A 22447-nucleotide genomic window follows, 5' to 3' on the forward strand; every position below is an offset into this window, starting at 1 on the left:
GTACAACCCCTCTGTTGTACTTGAGAAAATGGAGGTAGAGAACTTCCGTTACATTGATCCCGGTGATGTCCTCCTCTGACAACAATGTGGGATGACGGGAGTGCCTCAATAAAGAAGAGCCTGCCAGACGTCACACTGTGTACAAAAACTGGTAGCAGACCATGGTTGTGTTGAGTTTTATCTAGGTATACGGTACAGTTCAAATATTAGTGGTTGTTGTGTGGACACTTATTAAGGTACGTTGAATTTAAGTCAGGGTTTACAACAGAAGCTTTGTTAGTAAACAATGATACAGTTTGATTAGTTCCCTGTCAGTTGGTTAATCATATACACTGAAATATGTCACAAACAGATTAACCAGCATAGCTAATGATTACCAGCTTTGGGCTATTGAAATACGTGTTTGTCATTGTCTGTAACATTTCAAAGAATAGGAGATAGAGATTACATGACAAAAGTTGCACACGAGATTACTCAAACTGAAGTAATTGGGAATGGAGTACAAGAACAAGATCAAGAGTGTTTGAGAGTTAGGTCAGATGCGAGCTCATTCAGCAGTGGTAGAACAGGAATATCTGTCTGTTTGGGGTTGAAAAAGGAAAGTATATTCCTGTTATCAATTCTCGTACACAAAAAGTGGAACCATAGTCTAGGTAAATGGATGCTAACTCAGGTCAGAGGTCAAAAGTCAATGCACTAGGTCACTTTAACACGAAAACCCCTTCACAAAAGCATGTTTTGCTTACACCTTCCCAAGAAATTGCAGCAGATTTGAGCAGTTTTAATTTGGGAAATGACATGTGGAGGCAATTGAGATGCATTTCTAGCTACACCCACATATAAGATTTTACAGTTACTTCAGTACATCACTGGGGACACAATGAATATCACAAAAGACTTGGGTCATAGTGCAGCTACATATAACATAGCACTAGATAGATTAGAGAGGAACTATGGTGGCAAAAGATGCCAGATTATGTTACAGTTGGAAGAAATGTCCAACTGTTGGCCCATTCATCCTGGCAATGTTTAAGGATATTGAGAGGTATGCAGAGATGTTGGACATAGTCGTGATCAATCTTGGAGATACTGACAAACTAGAAGAGTTAGGCAGTGGGGCATTATACAATCACTTTAAAGAAGTAAATGACAGAATCTATGTTAACTGATTATCACAGATGGGTATTTGATAGAGAACACTCAGTCAGTTGAAACATTGTGTGTTGCAAAAGGCTGAATTTAATGTCCTGGCATCAGAAACATTGCATGGAGTATCCCAGAAGGTCAGACCAAACCAGGTTCATTCTTTGGTGATTGCCAGACTGACATGAGTGTTCAGTGTGCTCTCAGTAAAAACTGTCATCGCATTTCGAAGTGTAAACAGTTCAAGTTGATGACTGTTCCTGATAGATGGGAAACTGCTAACAAATTAAACCTTTGCTTCAGATGTCTTGGCACTAACCACCTGGCTAACAGCTGTAATCATAGAAACACACATGGAAAAGATAACTACTGCATCACACAATAGATTTCTTCACTCAACAAAATGATGTAAAGCCACAGAAATGGAGACCAAATAAAGAACATGACAGTCAGTGTTCATCTGCAGTCCCTATTTCAGGATGCAAAAGTCTTGTTATGTTTATACAGGTGTATCTGGAATGCAGAGCAGTTGAGGGGAACATATCATTAGCAATGTTTCCAGAAAGGTGCTCCTACCTCCAAATTGCCCATCAAGAAGATATTGGCAGCAAACGTTTTGTCCAAAACATGTAGGTTTTAATGATACTTTTTCTAGACTTGAACTTCACACTATTGATGGGTCCTTGTCAAGTTCTTCAAATCATTAACATCACATTTTCACCAACAACACCTTCCAAATATGCCAAGGCCTATGGTGGCTACAGATATTTTTCACCCCCATATGTTCTTTTGGGCCTCACTGTTCCAATATAATGCTCTTTCTGTGGAGACTTTCAAATAGATATTGTTCTAATTGCTCTACACTATGTTCAGCATAGTGATCTGTCTATAGTGACTCTCTCATGGAGATTGTTTTCCTTATATGTTTTGTTCACTATACTATTATCCACCAGATGAAGGAGCAAGAACTAGTCCAGAAACGTTGAAAAGAATATATCAAGAAGTTGTTATCCATAAAATTTGTCTTGTATTATCACACCAACTTCTAAATGACTTTGAAGAATCTTGCTCTTCACTATGATCAGCACAGTGATCTCTCTGATGGAGATTGTTTTCCTTGCTCGTTACTATGATTAACACAGCGATCTCTCTATAGTGAATCTACAATGGAGACTGTAGTTCATCTAATGGTATTTGAAGGCAGGTATTGTCAGAACAAGCAACAGACAGGGAGGACAAGCAAACTGAGATGGGGACACTGATACAGAAACATGTAGACAGTACACTGGCATGGGATGAGAGAACATTGAGCGGACAATGAGATGACACTGACATGGAGTGAGAGGACAAAGCGAGAACACTGACATGGAATGAGAGGACATTGAGATGACACTGACATGGAGTGAGAGGACAAAGAGAGGACACTGACATGGAGTGAGAGGACAATGAGATGACACTGACATGGAGTGAGAGGACAATGAGATGACACTGACATGGAGTGAGAGGACAAAGAGAGGACACTGATATGGGATGGGAGGACATTGACAGGACACTGACATGGAGTGAGAGGACAAAGAGAGGACACTGATATGGGATGGGAGGACATTGACAGGACACTGACATGGGGTAAAAGGACAATGAGATGACACTGACATGGGGTGAAAGGACAATGAGAGGACACTGACATGGGGTGAAAGGACAGTGAGAGGACACTGACATGGGGTGAAAGGACAATGAGATGACACTGACATGGAGTGAGAGGACAAAGAGAGGACACTGACATGGAGTGAGAGGACAATGAGATGACACTGACATGGAGTGAGAGGACAAAGAGAGGACACTGACATAGAGTGAGAGGACAATGAGATGACACTGACATGGAGTGAGAGGACAATGAGATGACACTGACATGGAGTGAGAGGACAAAGAGAGGACACTGATATGGGATGGGAGGACATTGACAGGACACTGACATGGGGTAAAAGGACAATGAGATGACACTGACATGGGGTGAAAGGACAATGAGAGGACACTGACATGGAATGAGAGGACATTGAGAGGACACTGATATGGGATGGGAGGACATTGAAAGGACACTGACATGGGGTGAGAGGACAATGAGAGGACACTGACATGGGGTGAAAGGACAATGAGATGACACTGACATGGAATGAGAGGACAGAGAGAGGACACTGATATGGGATGGGAGGACATTGAAAGGACACTGACATGGGGTGAGAGGACATTGAAAGCACACTGACATGGGGTGAGAGGACAATGAGAGGACACTGACATGGAATGAGAGGACAAAGAGAGGACATTGATATGGGATGGGAGGACATTGAAAGGACACTGACATGGGGTGAGAGGACAATGAGAGGACACTGACATGGGGTGAGAGGACAATGAGAGGACACTGACATGGGGTGAGAGGACAATGAGAGGACACTGATATGGGATGGGAGGACATTGAAAGGACACTGACATGGGGTGAGAGGACAATGAAAGGACACTGACATGGGGTGAGAGGACAATGAGAGGACACTGACATGGGGTTAGAGGACAATGAGAGGACACTGATATGGGTTGGGAGGACATTGAGCGGACAATGAGATTACACTGACATGCAGTGAGAGGACAAAGAGAGGACACTGACATGGAGTGAGAGGACAATGAGAGGACACTGACATGGAATGAGAGGACAAAGAGAGGACACTGATATGGGATGGGAGGACATTGAAAGGACACTGACATGGGGTGAGAGGACAATGAGAGGACACTGACATGGAATGAGAGGACAAAGAGAGGACACTGATATGGGATGGGAGGACATTGAAAGGAAACTGACATGGGGTGAGAGGACAATGAGAGGACACTGACATGGGGTGAGAGGACAATGAGAGGACTCTGACATGGGGTGAGAGGACAATGAGAGGACACTGACATGGGGTGAGAGGACAAAGAGAGGACACTGATATGGGATGGGAGGACATTGAAAGGACACTGACATGGGGTGAGAGGACAATGAGAGGACACTGACATGGGGTGAAAGGACAATGAGAGGACACTGACATGGGGTGAGAGGACAATGAGAGGACACTGACATGGGGTGAGAGAACAATGTCAGCGTCTGTGTCAGTGCCAGTGTCTTCCAATATACAGGGAGGGAGGAAACACATGCGATGGAGGAACACACACAGGGAAAGAGGACAAATACAGGGAGGGAGGACATATACAGAAAAAGTAGAACATGTACAGGCAAGGAGGACAAATACAGAGAGGGAGAACATATACATTGAGGGAGGGCACATACAGGGATGGAAGACATATACAGGGAGGGAAGACATATATAGGGTAAAGGACAGATAAAGGAGGACACATACAGTAAAACTAGGGCATATACAGGGAGGACATATACAGGTAAGACATATACGAAGAGGGAGGACACACACATGGAGGAGAACACATACAGGGAAGGAAAACACATTCAGGGTGGGAGGACATATGCAGGGAATGAGGAACATACAAGGAGGGAGGACAAATAGAGGAATGGATGACACATAGAGGGAAGAAGGACACATACAGAATATAAGGACATACACAGGAAGGATGTACACAGGGAGGGAGGACACACACAGGGTAAGAGTACATATACAGGGTGGGAAGACATATACTATAAAGAAGGACATATACGGGAAGGACATGTACAGGGAGGGAGGACATATACAGTAAAGAAGGACATATACAGGAAAGACATGTACAGGGAGGGAGGACATATACAGTTAAGGAGGACATATACAGCAAGGGAGGACATATACTGGGAGGAGGTCACATTGATGTGGAGAATATTACCTCTAAGAGTCACTGAGAAGTAATGTTATGAGCATTCCATTAAAATATACAATGACTTTAACTTGCTATTCTAAAACAAGGATGTGCCACAACCTAATGGATAATGATTTGTTTTACTGACAGCTACAGTCAGGTTCCAAATACATTGTCAGTCAAGTGCAAATGATGAGTTACCAGTAAGTGATGTGACCGAAGGTGGACACTTGTCAATATTTCAGATTCTCAGTGAAGCAGGGTCACCACAAAAAGCTAATGCTAACCACATAGTAACATTGGTAGTTGTCATGGTAACACACTGGTAGGTGTCATGATAACACCAGTTAGATGTGAAGAGTGTGCAGAGTGCAGAGGACAGAAATTAGTTATTAAGCTGGAAGGGAGACAGATCTTTATGGACAGAATGCAGTAACATATCATCTTTACCCTCCTCGTTTTGTGGTTCTGTAAAATAAATGATTAATTTTTCATCAAAAGAACATTTCCTTTGGAGACATTTTAAGAAAAAAAAAAGTAGATACACCTGTAAACAAGAGCAGCTCATGATGATGAATTATGTGCTGAGGATACGTCTCATTGTGCTAAGGATACGTGTCATTGTGCTGAGGATACGTCTCATTGTGCTGAGGATATGTCTCATTGTGCTGAGGATATGTCTCATTGTGCTGAGGATACGTGTCATTGTGCTGAGGATATGTCTCATTGTGCTGAGGATACGTCTCATTGTGCTAAGGATACGTCTCATTGTGCTGAGGATATGTCTCATTGTGCTGAGGATATGTCTCATTGTGCTGAGGATACGTGTCATTGTGCTGAGGATATGTCTCATTGTGCTGAGGATACGTCTCATTGTGCTGAGGATATGTCTCATTGTGCTGAGGATACGTCTCATTGTGCTGAGGATATGTCTCATTGTGCTGAGGATACGTGTCATTGTGCTGAGGATATGTCTCATTGTGCTGAGGATACGTCTCATTGTGCTGAGGATATGTCCATATGGCCTGAGAGTATGTCCCATGTTATGGAAACCATGGACTGCAAGGATGAAGCTCAGTAACACAAGTCGATGATGCAAACACTAATTAGTGTAGTACAGTATTAATACCTCACAAAACAGTAGGTTGAATGTTGCTTGCCATGAACATTATGATACTGAAATCCCCTCCCTCCTAGTGATCTCATTTCATTATTGTCTAAAGTCGGGAACCTGTGAAGATCCAGGTTAGAATTAATCTTCAGTACCCATGATTGTTCCAAGAGGCAACTAGCACGATCAGGTGGTCCGGTTGGCTGACTTGGTTGATACATATTACCGCACTGCAGTTGCTTAAATCAATGCTCATGCTGCTGATTACTGGAATGTCTGGTCTAGATTCAATTAATTACAGACTGTTGCTTTATAGATAGAATATTCCCAAGTGTGTTATATAACTAAACACACGCTGAATTCATGATCTTGGCTCTCAGATTACTTTGTGGAAAAGATCTGAATTCCGACTCTATACTGTGTAAATGCTATAAGTGCAGTTGAAGTACATTGTGTGCACACTCATGCACCAAGCAAGGTGCCACTCTTCATACATATAACACTTCGTAGACACAAGTACATTCCAGTCAATATTATGGTGAAAAAGTCCTACCTCTCTCCCACCTTGGAGAATCTCCTGAAACAAACAGTGACACGTCATTAGTCAATGTGAGAAGTTCATAAGCTGATCACTGCCCAGGTCATAACAAATCAATCAATTATTGAATTATTCTTATAGTGAATCGTATATTATATTTGAAATTTGCTTTGTCCAATAAACATGGGAATGTTTTACCCACTCAGTGATGGTTAATGACCCAAATCTCTACCCTTGGAGTCAACTTGTAATAAAGTCATGACTGAAAAAATATTCCCCTACCAAGAAAAAAAGCACTAGTAATTTCAAAGAGAAGACACTTTTTCTGCTTCATTCGTGTTCTGGATCATTATGTCCCAATACAACAATATTTATCACGTCACTATTGCTGGTTTCAATGAATGTTTCAACCACTAAGGTGCTACACATATTGTCAATGCAATACTCACCAAATAGCACAGTAACTCTTTTACTATCAATCTCATCAGAAGAACTCCTGCATATGTAAGTTCCAGAATCTCGCAGAGTGCTTCTGTCAATTATGAGCTCACTGACCATAGAGCGGTCATGCAAAGACCGATACTTGGTAATTAATATATTCCTGTACTTTTTAGTGTCAATTTTGTCTCCATCTTTGAACCAGTCTATTTCCTCTGGAATGTGTGGTCCACCTGTTGCATTACAGACAAGCCGTATGTCTTCACCTGTCTCAACATACTCTTTCCCCATGATGGAAATATCTGTAACAGGATTATTGCAAAATAACTCTTCTGTAACAATTATTGCAAAATAATTCCTGCAACAAAAATGCTACAAAGTATCTCCTGTAACAGAAACATTACAAAATATCTCCTGTAACAGAAACATTACAAAATATCTCCTGTAACAGCAACAATGCAAAATGACTCCTGCAACAGCAACAATGCAAAATGACTCCTGCAACAGCAACAATGCAAAATGACTCCTGCAACAGAAACAATGCAAAATGACTCCTGCAACAGAAACAGAATAAATAACTCATATAACTTGCCATACAAAACAGCGAACATCCTTAACAATACTTACAAGTCACAAACTGCATGTACAGGACATCTTAGACCACAAGAGAATTCTCATGGAGGAATCCTGTCCACCTTTCAACTCCAAATTCAGTAGTCATCACAGAGACAAGGTCTCAAATACATACCTACCTGTACATCCACCAAGAGGAAACCAGATAAGTTTAGCACTGTCTTACGGTTAATAATTTACCGTGACAAAAGGTATGAGAAATCCCCTCAGAACCAGCAAAATATAACACAGACAAGTCTAAAATATTCAGTAATATGTATTGACCAAGGACCAAGATACATTGATTCAAAACTGAGGTTTCTAGTACAATGCAGCTGAGTAAAAACTAAAGTAATGGGTCACAAATATAATATCAAGTCACCAAAGTCTTGGTCTACAGTGAGAAACAGTTCTGCTAAATGATACACAGCAAGTGGTCTTGAATGTCTTTTGAACGCTGATGGAGAGCAGGTAGTTAGGTTGGCCAAATGATGACACAACTCCAGTACTACTCAGAGTGTCAATCTCTGTGTGTGTGTGTGAATGTATCAGCTGGCCTATACATATACACAGTCATTGATACCTCAACATTCCAGAGAAGAATAGAAGCTTCATGATCAGCCCGTGTTTACCAACAGTCAAAACACTCACCAGAGCACTACTCCACCTCATAAACTCCACCTAATAAGTCTTTGCCTCTTGTTCTACATTTTATGAAGAAAAGTCAAAGGTTAGTGATCAGTAAACACTTCAACTAGCACAGTAGTCGTATCTAGGTACACTTCAAAATGCTGTAAAGCTAACAAAAAACCTAATGTCTCTTTCTCAATGGTTGAACAATTTCTTTTATGTTTGTCTTGGAAAAATAAGAAACTGGATGATCAGTTCCTGAATCATCCTCTTGAATCACGACAGCACCTACACCTACATCACTTACATCAATTTGCAATGTAAATGCTTTCTGAAAATGTGGTGCCTGCAATACTGGAGAATTCATGAGTATGGCTTTGACATTTTCAAATGCAGTCTGACAACTGCTATCCAGCTGGAATTTTACCTTTTCCCCTTTTTCAGTTGTTTCAACTTTAACATGAACTGGCTGTATCTGGCCCTACAACATGCCCCCAAAATTCAACTAGTGCCCTCTCAATTTCACTAGATTCACCGTCAAGTTTGCTACAAACAGTCTTTCGAAGAAAGAACAAATTTCAGATGGTCTCCCCACTCCACATCGTAACTGATAAAGTAATCTATGTAAGCTTTGACACTATCAAAACCAGATGTCACATTGTTGACGAGTCTCTGGAACATCGCTGGTGCATTCAATGCGATCGTCCACTCACAGAATAGGATACGAGTCAGTTCGTTAGAGTGCATTGACAACTTTCATGTCAGCACAGCAGCACCAACCACCTCCGCCACTCTCCGACAAAAGAACACATGGCAAACTCCACAGACTGTCACTGGGTACAATAATGTCATTGTCCAGCATGTATTTCACTTCCCTCCACAGAATTTCATGTTTCACAGAATTCATTTGATAAGGGTGTTGTTTTACAGGCAAAGCATCACCTACATCTATATCATGGCTAACAACACCAGTTCGACCAGGCACATCAGGAAATGAGATGAAATCTTGAATCAAATCTGATATTTGAACTTTCTGTTTAGGGGATAAATGTGATAGTTTCTCATCAAGGTAAGCTAACTCATCAGAATTTCTCAACTTAGTGAAACATTATCACTATGGTCATCAAATTTCACATTGCTAACACAATCAGTAACTGGGGAGGGTGGCAATACAATTGTCCTGTTTGGTTTCTAACCTGTCATGATATTTCTTAATCAAGTTTACATGACATAGTCTGTGTCACTAACCTTTTTGTCAATAACATATGGACCTTGACATCTTGCTCTCAGTCATTGACCAGGAATGGGAAGTAGAACTAACACTTTCTCACCACGAGTGAAATTTCCTTTGACATAAAATATGAACCCTGATCAGACTCAACAACCTCTAAGAAACCAATTAAGGTAAAAAGCATGATCAAAGCCTTGACAATCACAGAAACAACAATCCTATGAAGTGGAATTGCCTCAGGAAATCTTTCTCACCACAAGTGAAATTTCCTTAGACATAAAATTTGAACCCTGATCAGACTCAACATGTACAACCTCTAAGAAACCAATTAAGGTAAAAAGCATGATCAAAGCCTTGACAATCACAGAAGCAACAATCCTATGAAGTGGAATTGCCTCAGGAAATCTTTCTCACCACAAGTGAAATTTCCTTAGACATAAAATTTGAACCCTGATCAGACTCAACAACCTCTAAGAAACCAATTAAGGTAAAAAGCATGATCAAAGCCTTGACAATCACAGAAGCAACAATCCTATGAAGTGGAATTGCCTCAGGAAATCTTTCTCACCACAAGTGAAATTTCCTTAGACATAAAATTTGAACCCTGATCAGACTCAACAACCTCTAAGAAACCAATTAAGGTAAAAAGCATGATCAAAGCCTTGACAATCACAGAAGCAACAATCCTATGAAGTGGAATTGCCTCAGGAAATCTTTCTCACCACGAGTGAAATTTCCTTAGACATAAAATTTGAACCCTGATCAGACTCAACAACCTCTAAGAAACCAATTAAGGTAAAAAGCATGATCAAAGCCTTGACAATCACAGAAACAACAACCCTATGAAGTGGAAATGCTTCAAGAAAACTAGTAGAAGCACACATGATAGTGAGTACATACTGGTTACCAGATTTAATCTCAGATTTAGGTAGTGGACCAACACAATCAATAATAACTATACTGAAAGGTTACTCAAAAGGAGGGTTTTGAGGGAGCAGAAGGAATTTTCTGATTTGGTTTTCAAACAAATTGCATAAATTCAGACACATTCTGTCTCAAACTCTGCCAAAAGAAATGTACAAAAATTTTCTCACAAATTTTGTTTGCACCCATGGGACTTTCATGTGCCAGTGAAAGTACATGCTTTTGAAATAATTTTGGTATCACAATTTGATGATACAATATCCATTCATCCTCTGCAGGAACATCCGGTGACCTATGTTTCCTCATCAGAACACCGTCCTTGGAGTAATAACAATCTGGAACCTTGCTAACCTCCTCAAAAGAAACAGCCTTACTAGCCAACTTCTGCACTTCAACATCCTCACCCTGTGCACTAATAAGCTGTTCTCTGGAAAGAATGTGTTCCCTACCTGACAACTATCAGACTTATCAAAAAGACCTAAAGAGCTACTACTCTTTGAAGATAGGTCATCAGTCTCTATGTCACGCAAAGCATGATCATCGAAAGTACCTGACAAATCATAAATGGAATCTTTCGACAAAAAGTCTTGGAAGAAATGCCTTTCAACATTGAACAAAATACCTGGAAATTCATCCTCCAGTTTTTCTGTACTAACTGAACTCTCCGGAAAAACAGTGACAATTAGTTCAGCACCAACTTTGGCCCCCATAAAAGCATTACTGATCAACAAATTTGCACCCGGAACTGGGAGAGAGTCAAGAACACAAACTTTCACCTCACCTGAAATCAGATCGGAAGTCAAATTCACAAAATGGAGAATAGCAGAAGAATTGCCACCTATACCCTGCAGCAAAACATCTGAGTTTGCTGAAGACTCATCAGAAAAAGGCAAAATATCCATCAAAATCAGAGATTGAAGAGCTCCAGTATCCCTCAACATAATAAGGGGCCGTGGAGTAGAATTGTCTCCTATAAGACACATGGAACCCTAAGAAACAAAGGGCAAAAAAGCGGACACAAAAGCGTTTGGAGAACCTGCAGCCTCCTTTTTAAACCAGAGTTAGTAAAATGCACATATCAAATGACCTGGCCTCTTACAATATAGGATATAGGATATTTATCAGCTCACATATCCATGCACTATTGCATGTTCAAGGCGCTGGTATTTTTTCTCTTGATCACTGGATGTCAATCTCAACAGCACATTGTATTATCAGTCTCAACTCCCTAGGGAGTATACAACTCTTGCAGCCACTAGGCGTACCAAGTTATTGTGGCTTTCTCAAACTAGGGGTTAGCACATATTCATGTGGCCACCACCTGGTCATATACCAATGGATTCGTGGGTTCCTTTAATTGCACAGGGTTAAGTACTGTACACTAGGGGTTGAGAGAACTCTGAAAGAGTCTGTACACAAAGTTGACTCCAAGGTTTCACAGGCGACACAGGTGGGATTGATCCCAACACCTCATCCTTGCTGGATCACTAGCGTGGCACCTCACTCAATGCCCACCATGCACAAACAGGATCAGAACCACTGGTAGTCTTAGGCTTAGACTGAAAAGAATTTGACTCTTAACACTAGAATTTGAACCTGTTCTAACACCACTGTAACCTGTGTGTCCTGAAGTCTTCCCCTTAACTTTGGATTACTCTGAGACCTAAAAGCATTCTCGTGAGTCAAACAATCATCATCTGCTAAGTCGTCAACTTTTTGTTCATCTAAACAAGTCTTCAGGTCAGAATGAACACTCTGCTTGAAATCCTCCATCAAAACTAACTGTCTCAAACCATCAAAATCTGTGACTTCCTTATACCCACACCACCTATCAAACAATGTTTCCTTTTCTCTAGCAAACTCTACAAAAGTCTCATTGTCACTTTTGTGAGCCTCAGGCACTAACTCATATGCCTTCAAAAGTGCTTGACAAGATCATAGTCTGCGCTTGCTGTATCAAGAAGGCTGAATAAGCATCCCCAGCTTTATCCTCCAAAACAGTTAGCAGTAGGACAGTCCATGACTACCTAGACCACTTGTGACTTTCAGCAACTTTTTCAAAATGTAGAAAATATTTGTCTACTTATTTCTCATTAAGAGGGGGTACCAGCATGCCTTGCAATAACTAAAGAGGAAGCATTTGAGGGTGGAGAAGGGTTTTCAAGCTTTTATTTCAATTCCTCTGTCAGTTTCCAGTTTTCTCAATTCTATTTCTTTTCTATCTCTTTCCATTTCTTTCCCCTTCTCAAACTTTTTCCTTTCTACTTCTTTTTCTCTTTCTATTTCCATCCGTTTCAGTTATAATTTTTTTCGTTTCCAACTGGTCTGAACATTCCTCTTGAATCATTTACAAAACATCATGTTCGAAACTTATCTCATCAATATAGTGATTCAACACAATTTTTAAAATATAAATTTTCTCATTTAAGATTTGGCATCAAGTTTGAGATGTGAAGAAATTTGCAACAAATCTGATTTGCGCAATTGACTGACCGGCTCATGGTCAAGACACAATACAAACTTCTCAAGTTCAAAGACCATTTTGCTGGTTCCACAATTACCTTGTTGCAAAATATTGCAAAAATTTGCAATAAATTCAATCCCAGACAAGCCCCCCATTTTGTTATGTTTTTTTGGTTTAGATCATGCACTCTCTATTTCGCGACATTATTCCAAAAAGGAACATTTACTACTCAGCACTAAATCACTTGTGAACTCGGGAAGGACGACCATTGGTACACATCGATAACACATGCAAAGGCAGGGGAGTTCTCATATGAAAACATTGAGGAATGTAAGACAGAAGTCAAAATTGCAATTGCATTTGACATGATTTTCCTCACTGATATATAAAGAATTTAAATGTCCTTCATAGTTAAGGCATAAAACGGTTTGAAGGGTTTACTGAGGCCTTGAATATTGTAACCCTAAACAAACAACTCCTGAGCAAGAATCGTAGGACATTCTTTGAAATCTTGGTAAAATGAGCATGCTAAATTGTACCTTAAAGTGAAATGTAACGCCAATGGCCGGTAGCTGACAGAATATTGCCCAACATGAAGGGAAAGTTGACTGTTGTAAAGTTGAAATCATCTCTTTTGTCATACACTTTTGTGGACGGTTTTCATCTTCCATGTGCTTTGGCCTAAATATGAAGCACATGACGTGACCTCAGTATTTTCATTAATCTCAAGTTCAGGTGTGTAAATCAGTTCAAGGGAATAGGCTACTTGATAGATAATAATATTAATAATAATAACTAGGATTGCCTCAAGGGCAATACTGACGGTCTTCAGACTTCCTCCATACACCCATGGTGGTTATCTCCACTTGAACAGTTTCTTTGGACGCCAGCTGGACCGTCCATTGCAGTCTTTTGTACAATAATTTGGTACTGAGTTAACACTGCTGATACGAACCAAAATTCACAAACTCCAGAAAAAGAGACAATATGGCACAATCAAAAATACAAACTACTCGAAAGATTAGAGCCTGACATTTCCAGAAAACTAATTGTTTTGACTGTAGACCTAAGAACAGAGGAGGTACGACCTGTCAGCTTCCCAAATGGGCAGACCGATGCTCATGCTGTTGATCACTGGACTGCAGCCTAAAACTGCACTCACTCACTGTAACAGAATTGACTATTTCCTTAACCTCATGTATTTCTGTGAACATTCACTGCTAAGCCAGTGTAACGCAGGAATTCTGCTGAATGCGGCGTAAAACAATATACAAACTACTGGAAAGATTAGATCCTGACATTTCCAAAATGCTAAATATTTTGACTGCAGACCTAAGGACAACGGAGTTAGGGCCTGTTAAAGAATCGACTGTTTCCTTGACCATCAGAAACCCAGGAAGTGGCCAGTGTTGCTAGATTTTACTGGCGCTTCCTGCAGTTATCCATGAAAAATGCCAAAATCCGAAGCACACACACACCCACACAGTCTTTGTGGCGCAATTGTGGCACAATTATTGACTTTTACATGACCATAATGTGAAGCAAAAATGTTCTCCATATACTCCACTACCGTTTCATACCTTCAAACATCAAATTCATTATGTTTTCGCAGAGTTGTGACATGTTTAAAAACCTTAAAAACTGCGTTTTTACAAAATTGACCAACTTTCCAGGGCAATAACTCCGAAGCTATTCAAAATATCAATATGTCTTTAATAAATATAAGTAGCCCAGGGTGTGGGCTTTCGATCGACATATCAGACACTAGGGTACTGCTCACTGTTCACGAGGAGGCAATCTTAAAACACAGGCACAGTCAAAATTGCAAAATTGCAAAATTGCACTAAAGTTTGTCTTTCGGTCCTTATTGTGATGTGACTATTGATTTTTACATAACCATAATGTGAAGTAAAAATGGTGTCCATTCAATTCTGTACGGTTTGGTGCCATGTACGATGACATATCACGATTTTCCGCAGGATTTTCAAACTTTTATGAACACTATGAAATCGTGTCTTGAAAATTTTGGCCAACTTTCAAGGGCAATAACTCCATAACTTTTCAAGATATCAAGATGCCTTGAACAAATTAAGCTTTCCAGGGTATGGGCTTTCCAACGGTGTATCAAACTCAGTTGTACTATATGCCGTTTTGGAGAAGAAGATCTTTAAAAACAAGCACTGTCAAAAAGCGAAAATCGACGAAAATTTCAGATTTTTCAAAATTGCGGAAAATCTATCATGACGGCCAACTTCCACTATGTATTGAATCGATGAAGAATGATGTTATCTACATTGTGTGAAAATTTGGTTAATTTATCTCTTATAGTTTTCAAGTTATTTGGGGTGGAAGAAAATCAAATTTTGGGTTATCTGCCCTTACTGGAAGTCAGAAGTCGGGATTTTTTGTTCATTGTATACCTTTCAGCATATTTCAGCATACAGGCTATCATCCCTAAAAGTTTGATCGAAATGTGGTTAGGTCAGGAGAGCTGGTACAAAATTCGTACAAATAATAATAGTACGCCTCTTCGCGGGGGGCCTAGATAGGGGAATTTTATTCCCTGAACCAAACGTACATCACCCAGTTAAGGCTGACCCCCCGAAGCTGGTTTTTACTGGGTTACCGACAGACAAGGAGTAAACCATCTTTCAACTCCGCAGCCCAGTCAGCCTTCCTCCGGTAGTGACACCAACCACACTGGAGATGGGACTTGCCCCAAGTGAAGGCACAGAACCCGACCAGGAATATCTTGGTCACAACATCTAAAATCCACGCTACTTGAGTGTGCGATGGCGACTGGATGGCCTGATAATCCACGCATCAATGGCAAGTCGCTTAAGCTGCATTGGGACAATGCCATGCTCATGTATGCTTACCTGACGGAGCAAAATCTCCGAGATCAACTCCGGTGGCTAAAACATCTCATGCCCCATGAGCCAGTTCAACCCACAACTGGTGCCCGTCAGGATCCTTTGCAAGAAGAAAATGCTCAAGTGGCAGCAGACCCAAAACTTCTTATGGACGTCCGCGTGAACCTCTTTCCTCTTCCTGGTGGAAACTCTTCCGAGAAAGAGCCAACTGGCCCCGAAATTTTGGACCCTCACTCTTCCTCTACTTCAGTTGCAGACCTTACCGAAAATCCTGTGTACATTTTGTTTACTTCTGTTTATGAGGAAATTTGTGATTTACCTTTAGAGAAACGGAGGCCAATTAAACAAATAAATTGTCTTTTCAAAAAAATGAAATTGATTTACTTAATGAAATTATCTCTTTAAAACTTCCTGCGCACTGTTAATTACATGAAGTAAATTGTTGTGTCTATGCTGCCGCTCGAACCTTGGAGGAACTTCACACAGTTTTCAAAGAACAGTCTTCTAATACTACTAACAATAAACCAAGAAAAAACCGGTTTCAAGTAAAATTAAGAGAAACTAGAAAATATATTTCCTGGATAGAGCTGTGCCTGAAATTAAGATCATCAGGGAATCCCATGTCTAAACGACAAAAGGCAATTTGGAGAAAATTAAAATTATAGTACAAGACAACTAAAGAAAAGGTACTTCTCCAAATTGTCCATTCCCTTAAGGCAAAAATAAAAATTTGGACTGAAAGAAAGAAAAAATGGGAAAAGAGAAACAAATTTATCAAACAAAATAAACTATTTAGAAATAAGGAAAAGCAATTTTACAGGCAACTCAAGAAAGTGGTGTTGATGAGCATGATAAACGGCCAATGAAAGGTTCTGGAAACAGTTGTGGTCTGTACCTGGTGACTGTAACCTGGAGGTACCATGGGTCAGTGATTATGACCATGCCATGCATGAGAAATTAACCAGGTCTTATGACCATGCAATGCATGAGAAATTAACCAGGTCTTTTGTCTGTTACATCACACCAGATTGCCTGAAGACTGTTATAAAGAAGTCCAAATCTAATACAGCTCCAGGACCTGATGGCATTCGAAACCAGTATTGGAAACTGTTTCCCTGTGTCCAAGCACCACTCCTTCACTGTTTCAATTCTCTTGTGGATACAGGTGATGTTCCTCTGTGGTTCTACAAAGGTCGCACAATACTCCTTCCCGAAAAAGGAGACTTGACTGATTCCAAAAACTTCCGCCCTATCACATGTCTAAATACTCAATACAAATTATTCACAGGGTGTTTGTCAAACCTCGTGTCATCTTACTGCTCTTCCAATCAGAAAATTTACAGAGAGCAGAAGGGGGTGAGAAAGGGATGTTGGGGGTGCAAGGATCAACTTCTTGTACAGAAAATGATTTTGGAAGAGGCTAAAACGTATCACCGCAACCTCTCCATGTGCTGGATAGACTACAAAAAAGCATATGACTCTGTCCCTCACGAATGGATTCTGAAGTCTCTTCAGTGTATTGACCTCCCTGAGCGATTACTTGATTTACTCAAGTCTTTAATGAGTGGCTGGTCGACTCAACTTGAGATGTACTCGCAAGGGCAGGTGCAGACTTCGGAATCTATTCCAATCAGAAGGGGAATATTTCAGGGGGACTCCTTCAGTCCTTTGCTTTTTAGTCTGTCTCTAAATCCGCAGAGCTTTCTGCTCAATAGGGAAGAGGGTTACCATCCCGGGCCTCCTCAGCACAGATCCCCAACACCTCTTACTCATCTCCTCTACATGGATGACATCGAGCTCCTTGCCAAAGGAGAGCAATTAGAAAGAACAGGTTCTCCTTGTCGAGTCCTTCTCTAATGATATTGGCATGAGTTTTGGACTCGACAAATGTAATACTCTTCATTTGAAACGTGGCAAGGTAACCAATAATGGATCTGTCAGGTTACAAGGGGGAGGAGTTATTGAGCATCTTGTGGAAGATCAGGCCTACACCTATCTTGGAATGCAAGTCCGAGACAAGCTCCAGAATGCCCAGATTCAAGATAAACTGCGGGCCGAGTATAAATCTCGTTTTAAGAAAATCTGGAGCTCCAAGCTAAATGCTCGAAACAAGGTCAAAGCCACCAATACTTTTGCTGTGCCAGTCCTCTCCTATTCCTTTGGAGTTGTTGATTGGACAAAACAAGACATCCAGCGTCTTGACCGCCTGACCAGAAGGATCATGTCAGATAACAGATAATCGTTTATACATGCCAATCAATTCGGGAGGACGGGGTTTGATTAATGTGGAAGCTCTTCATGACAGAATTTTATTGTGTACTTTTGCACATATTTATTTATCGGATGATCCTCTGGTGATGCACGTCAAGACTCATGATGAAAGCAAGGAATTCCACAGCTGTTTTAAGCGTGCCAAGGTTGTTGGACACAATCTGAAATTTGAAGTTGATTTTGCTCATGGTGATGTACTGCTGGACGGTACAATGATGGGAGTAAACCAGGTGAAGTCCTTCAGCAAGTCTGCCCAGAGTCGGTCCTTTGTGGAGAAGATGTCTGAGAAGCCATTGCATCGTGTGTATATGCAGTGTGTGGAACAGAACAGCAATCCAACCGACTCCCTCACCTGGATGAAGTTGGCTGGTCTCAAATGTGAAACTGAGGGCTTCCTCTTTGCTGCTCAGGACCAGTCACTTCCCACTCGCAATCGCCAGAACGTGATTCTTAAAGAAAATATCAATATGAAATGTCGTTTTTACAATGAATTTACAGAGACTGTCCAACACCTTGTCAGTGGATGCCCTTCCTTGGCACAAACAGCTTATCTTAAAAGACATGATGGCATGGCTCGCTGCTTTTACTATCTCCACCATGCTTGTGGCTCTGACCCCGAGGTCCATCCATGGCACAACCCTGAACATGTCTAGGGTGTCCTGGAAAATGATGCTTTCAAACTTCTCTGGAATAGGCCAATAGACAGCCTGAGATGAATTCCATCCAATAAATCTGATCTTGTCCTCTTTGATAAAACCAATGAATTTATTCATAACATTGAATTTTATGTCCCTTTTGACAGCAATATGATTGGCAAGATTCAGGAAAAGCATGATAAATATGATCTTGCCTTTGAAATGTCTCGTTTGCATCCCAAGTACACTGTTGTCAGGGTCCCCATTGTTCACAGTGCCCTTGGTTTGGTACCTCCTGATCTCTTGGGGCAGATCAGGACAGTGCCTGCGTTCTCCACTGGGAGTACAGTCCTTCTGACAATCTGGGTAATGCAGAAGCCTGCAGTGTTGGGTAGCCTTCATATTCGAGTAGGCAGTGTTTCCTGGGAGAAGTTCCATTCACTGTATGAGCTGTGTGTAAAGTGTCTTGAGCCTGATGTTGGGACCTTTAGTAGCACATACTCACTGGAATGGAGAGTTCTTGTAGGGGTATATTCTTCTACTAAATCACACGCATAACCAGGAGCTGTATCGTTGATACACTGATATGTGAGGGTGAGGATCTTAAAATGTATCCATTCTTTGCCTGCCAGCCAGTTGAGATACCTGAGTACTGTTGTGATGTGACAGGACTTTCTTGACAGTGTGACAATTGTAGCTGCTGAGTTCTGAATGTTTGCAGCCTTCTGATTTGTTGCATTGGACACTATTACAAGACGACCATTGATGTGCAAGTGCAGCAGCTGTTATTTTGTGAGAAGATGGCATATGCTATCTATGTTTTGGAGGTAAAAATATAAATTTCTGATAAGGTCATTGATGTGCTTGTTCATGTTGAGTGATGAGTCTAGCTTCACACCCAAGTTTATAGTCGAAAATTTCTGTTGAAAAGTCGATTTCATTACTGTTGACTACTATATGAGTTCCTCTTTGCGGCCTTTTGTCATGTCCTACGAGCAAAGTCCCTGTCAAATTGCTTTTTAACTTCAGCAGGATGTCGTTCATCCAGGCACTAACCTTGGATGTACAGTCTTCCATTGCACTTAGTCCTGACCAATGTGACTGGTCATCAAGAACAAACATATTGTACAACTGACTTTTGTCAGCACAAAAATGAACATTGATGGCATAGTTACTAATGGCTTGAGAAACAGCCTTGCTGTAAAGCATAAATAGTACTGGGCCCAGTATCAACCTTGGGGTCAAAAACAGAGTTGTCAGATAATGTAGCATTAATGCTAACTCTCTGGTATCTGTGTCTCAGTTAGGAGGGGAACCAGTCCAAGACAATGCCATCTAAACCATATTCACTGTGAAGTTGATATTAGCCAGATATGGTCAGAACTGTCATATGTCGCTGTTAAATCTAACAGAGAAAAAGCGCAGTATTTCCATCATCCACACTGGTCCACCAACCAATCTATATTTAAATCCTCACTAGTCATCTATACACAAAACAATACTTCTATGGTATTCTAATACTATAATAATAACAAATGATAATTCTAAATTCATTCATTCCAAAGTGGTACTTGAGTGTTTTGTGACATCCGTACTAAATGCATCAAATCTTCAATCACCAATGTCCCTTCAACCAACTTAATCCTTCTACACAAACTGGCAGACGCGGATATTGTGACATCTGTACTAAATGCATCAAATCTTCAATCACCAATGTCCCTTCAACCAACTTAATCCTTCTACACAAACTGGCAGGCGCACATATTGTGACATCTGTACTAAATGCATCAAATCTTCAATCACCAATGTCCCTTCAACCAACTTAATCCTTCTACACAAACTGGAAGGCACACATATTGTGACATCTGTACTAAATGCATCAAATCTTCAATCACCAATGTCCCTTCAACCAACTTAATCCTTCTACACAAACTGGCAGGTGAGCATGTTGTGACATCTCTCCTAAATGCATCAAATCTTCAATCACCAATGTCCCTTCAACCAACTTAATCCTTCTACACAAACTGGCAGGCACGCATATTGTGACATCTGTACTAAATGCATCAAATCTTCAATCACCAATGTCCCTTCAACCAACTTAATCCTTCTACACAAACTGGCAGACGCGCATATTGTGACATCTCTACTAAACGCATCAAATCTTCAATCACCAATGTCCCTTCAACCAACTTAATCCTTCTACACAAACTGGCAGGCACGCATATTGTGACATCTCTACTAAACGCATCAAATCTTCAATCACCAATGTCCCTTCAACCAACTTAATCCTTCTACACAAACTGGCAGGCGCGCATATTGTGACATCTCTACTAAATGCATCAAATCTTCAATCACCAATGTCCCTTCAACCAACTTAATCCTTCTACACAAACTGGCAGGCGCACACATTGTGACATCTCTACTAAATGCATCAAATCTTCAATCACCAATGTCCCTTCAACCAACTTAATCCTTCTACACAAACTGGCAGGCGCGCATATTGTGACATCCGTACTAAATGCATCAAATCTTCAATCACCAATGTCCCTTCAACCAACTTAATCCTTCTACACAAACTGGAAGGCACGCATATTGTGACATCTCTACTAAACGCATCAAATCTTCAATCACCAATGTCCCTTCAACCAACTTAATCCTTCTACACAAACTGGCAGGCGCGCATATTGTGACATCTCTACTAAATGCATCAAATCTTCAATCACCAATGTCCCTTCAACCAACTTAATCCTTCTACACAAACTGGTAGGCACGCATATTGTGACATCTCTACTAAACGCATCAAATCTTCAATCACCAATGTCCCTTCAACCAACTTAATCCTTCTACACAAACTGGCAGACGCGCATATTGTGACATCCGTACTAAACGCATCAAATCTTCAATCACCAATGTCCCTTCAACCAACTTAATCCTTCTACACAAACTGGCAGGCGCGCATATTGTGACATCCGTACTAAATGCATCAAATCTTCAATCACCAATGTCCCTTCAACCAACTTAATCCTTCTACACAAACTGGCAGGTGCACATATTGTGACATCTGTACTAAATGCATCAAATCTTCAATCACCAATGTCCCTTCAACCAACTTAATCCTCCTACACTAACTGGCAGGCGCATATATTGTGACATCTGTACTAAATGCATCAAATCTTCAATCACCAATGTCCCTTCAACCAACTTAATCCTTCTACACAAACTCAGGTAGTCGCGCATATTGTGACATCCGTACTAAACCCATCAAATCTTCAATCACCAATGTCCCTTCAACCAACTTAATCCTTCTACACAAACTGGCAGGCGCACAAATTGTGACATCTCTATTAAATGCATCAAATCTTCAATCACCAATGTCCCTTCAACCAACTTAATCCTTCTACACAAACTGGAAGGCGCACATATTGTGACATCTGTACTAAATGCATCAAATCTTCAATCACCAATGTCCCTTCAACCAACTTAATCCTTCTACACAAACTGGCAGGTGCGCATATTGTGACATCTCTACTAAACGCATCAAATCTTCAATCACCAATGTCCCTTCAACCAACTTAATCCTTCTACACAAACTGGCAGGCGCACATATTGTGACATCTGTACTAAATGCATCAAATCTTCAATCACCAATGTCCCTTCAACCAACTTAATCCTTCTACACAAACTGGAAGGCACACATATTGTGACATCTGTACTAAATGCATCAAATCTTCAATCACCAATGTCCCTTCAAC

General features: G+C 40.7%; 1 protein-coding gene across 2 annotated transcripts in view; it reads right to left on the minus strand.

Annotated features, from left to right (window-relative positions):
- LOC137279140 (kin of IRRE-like protein 2) overlaps positions 1 to 22447 on the minus strand; it is a 318732-nt gene that overhangs the window by 28693 nt on the left and 267592 nt on the right. Inside the window, exons 6-8 of one of the 2 annotated variants that reach the window (XM_067811615.1) lie at positions 7067 to 7357; positions 6633 to 6656; positions 5419 to 5436 (exon numbers count right to left, since the gene is read on the minus strand). In XM_067811615.1, coding sequence (XP_067667716.1) covers positions 5419 to 5436; positions 6633 to 6656; positions 7067 to 7357 — 333 coding nt within the window. The remainder of the gene's footprint in view (positions 1 to 5418; positions 5437 to 6632; positions 6657 to 7066; positions 7358 to 22447) is intronic. The other variant, XM_067811616.1, reaches the window with a different exon arrangement.

The sequence above is a fragment of the Haliotis asinina genome, chromosome 3 (genome assembly GCF_037392515.1).
Source record: "Haliotis asinina isolate JCU_RB_2024 chromosome 3, JCU_Hal_asi_v2, whole genome shotgun sequence".
Lineage (NCBI taxonomy): Eukaryota > Metazoa > Mollusca > Gastropoda > Lepetellida > Haliotidae > Haliotis > Haliotis asinina.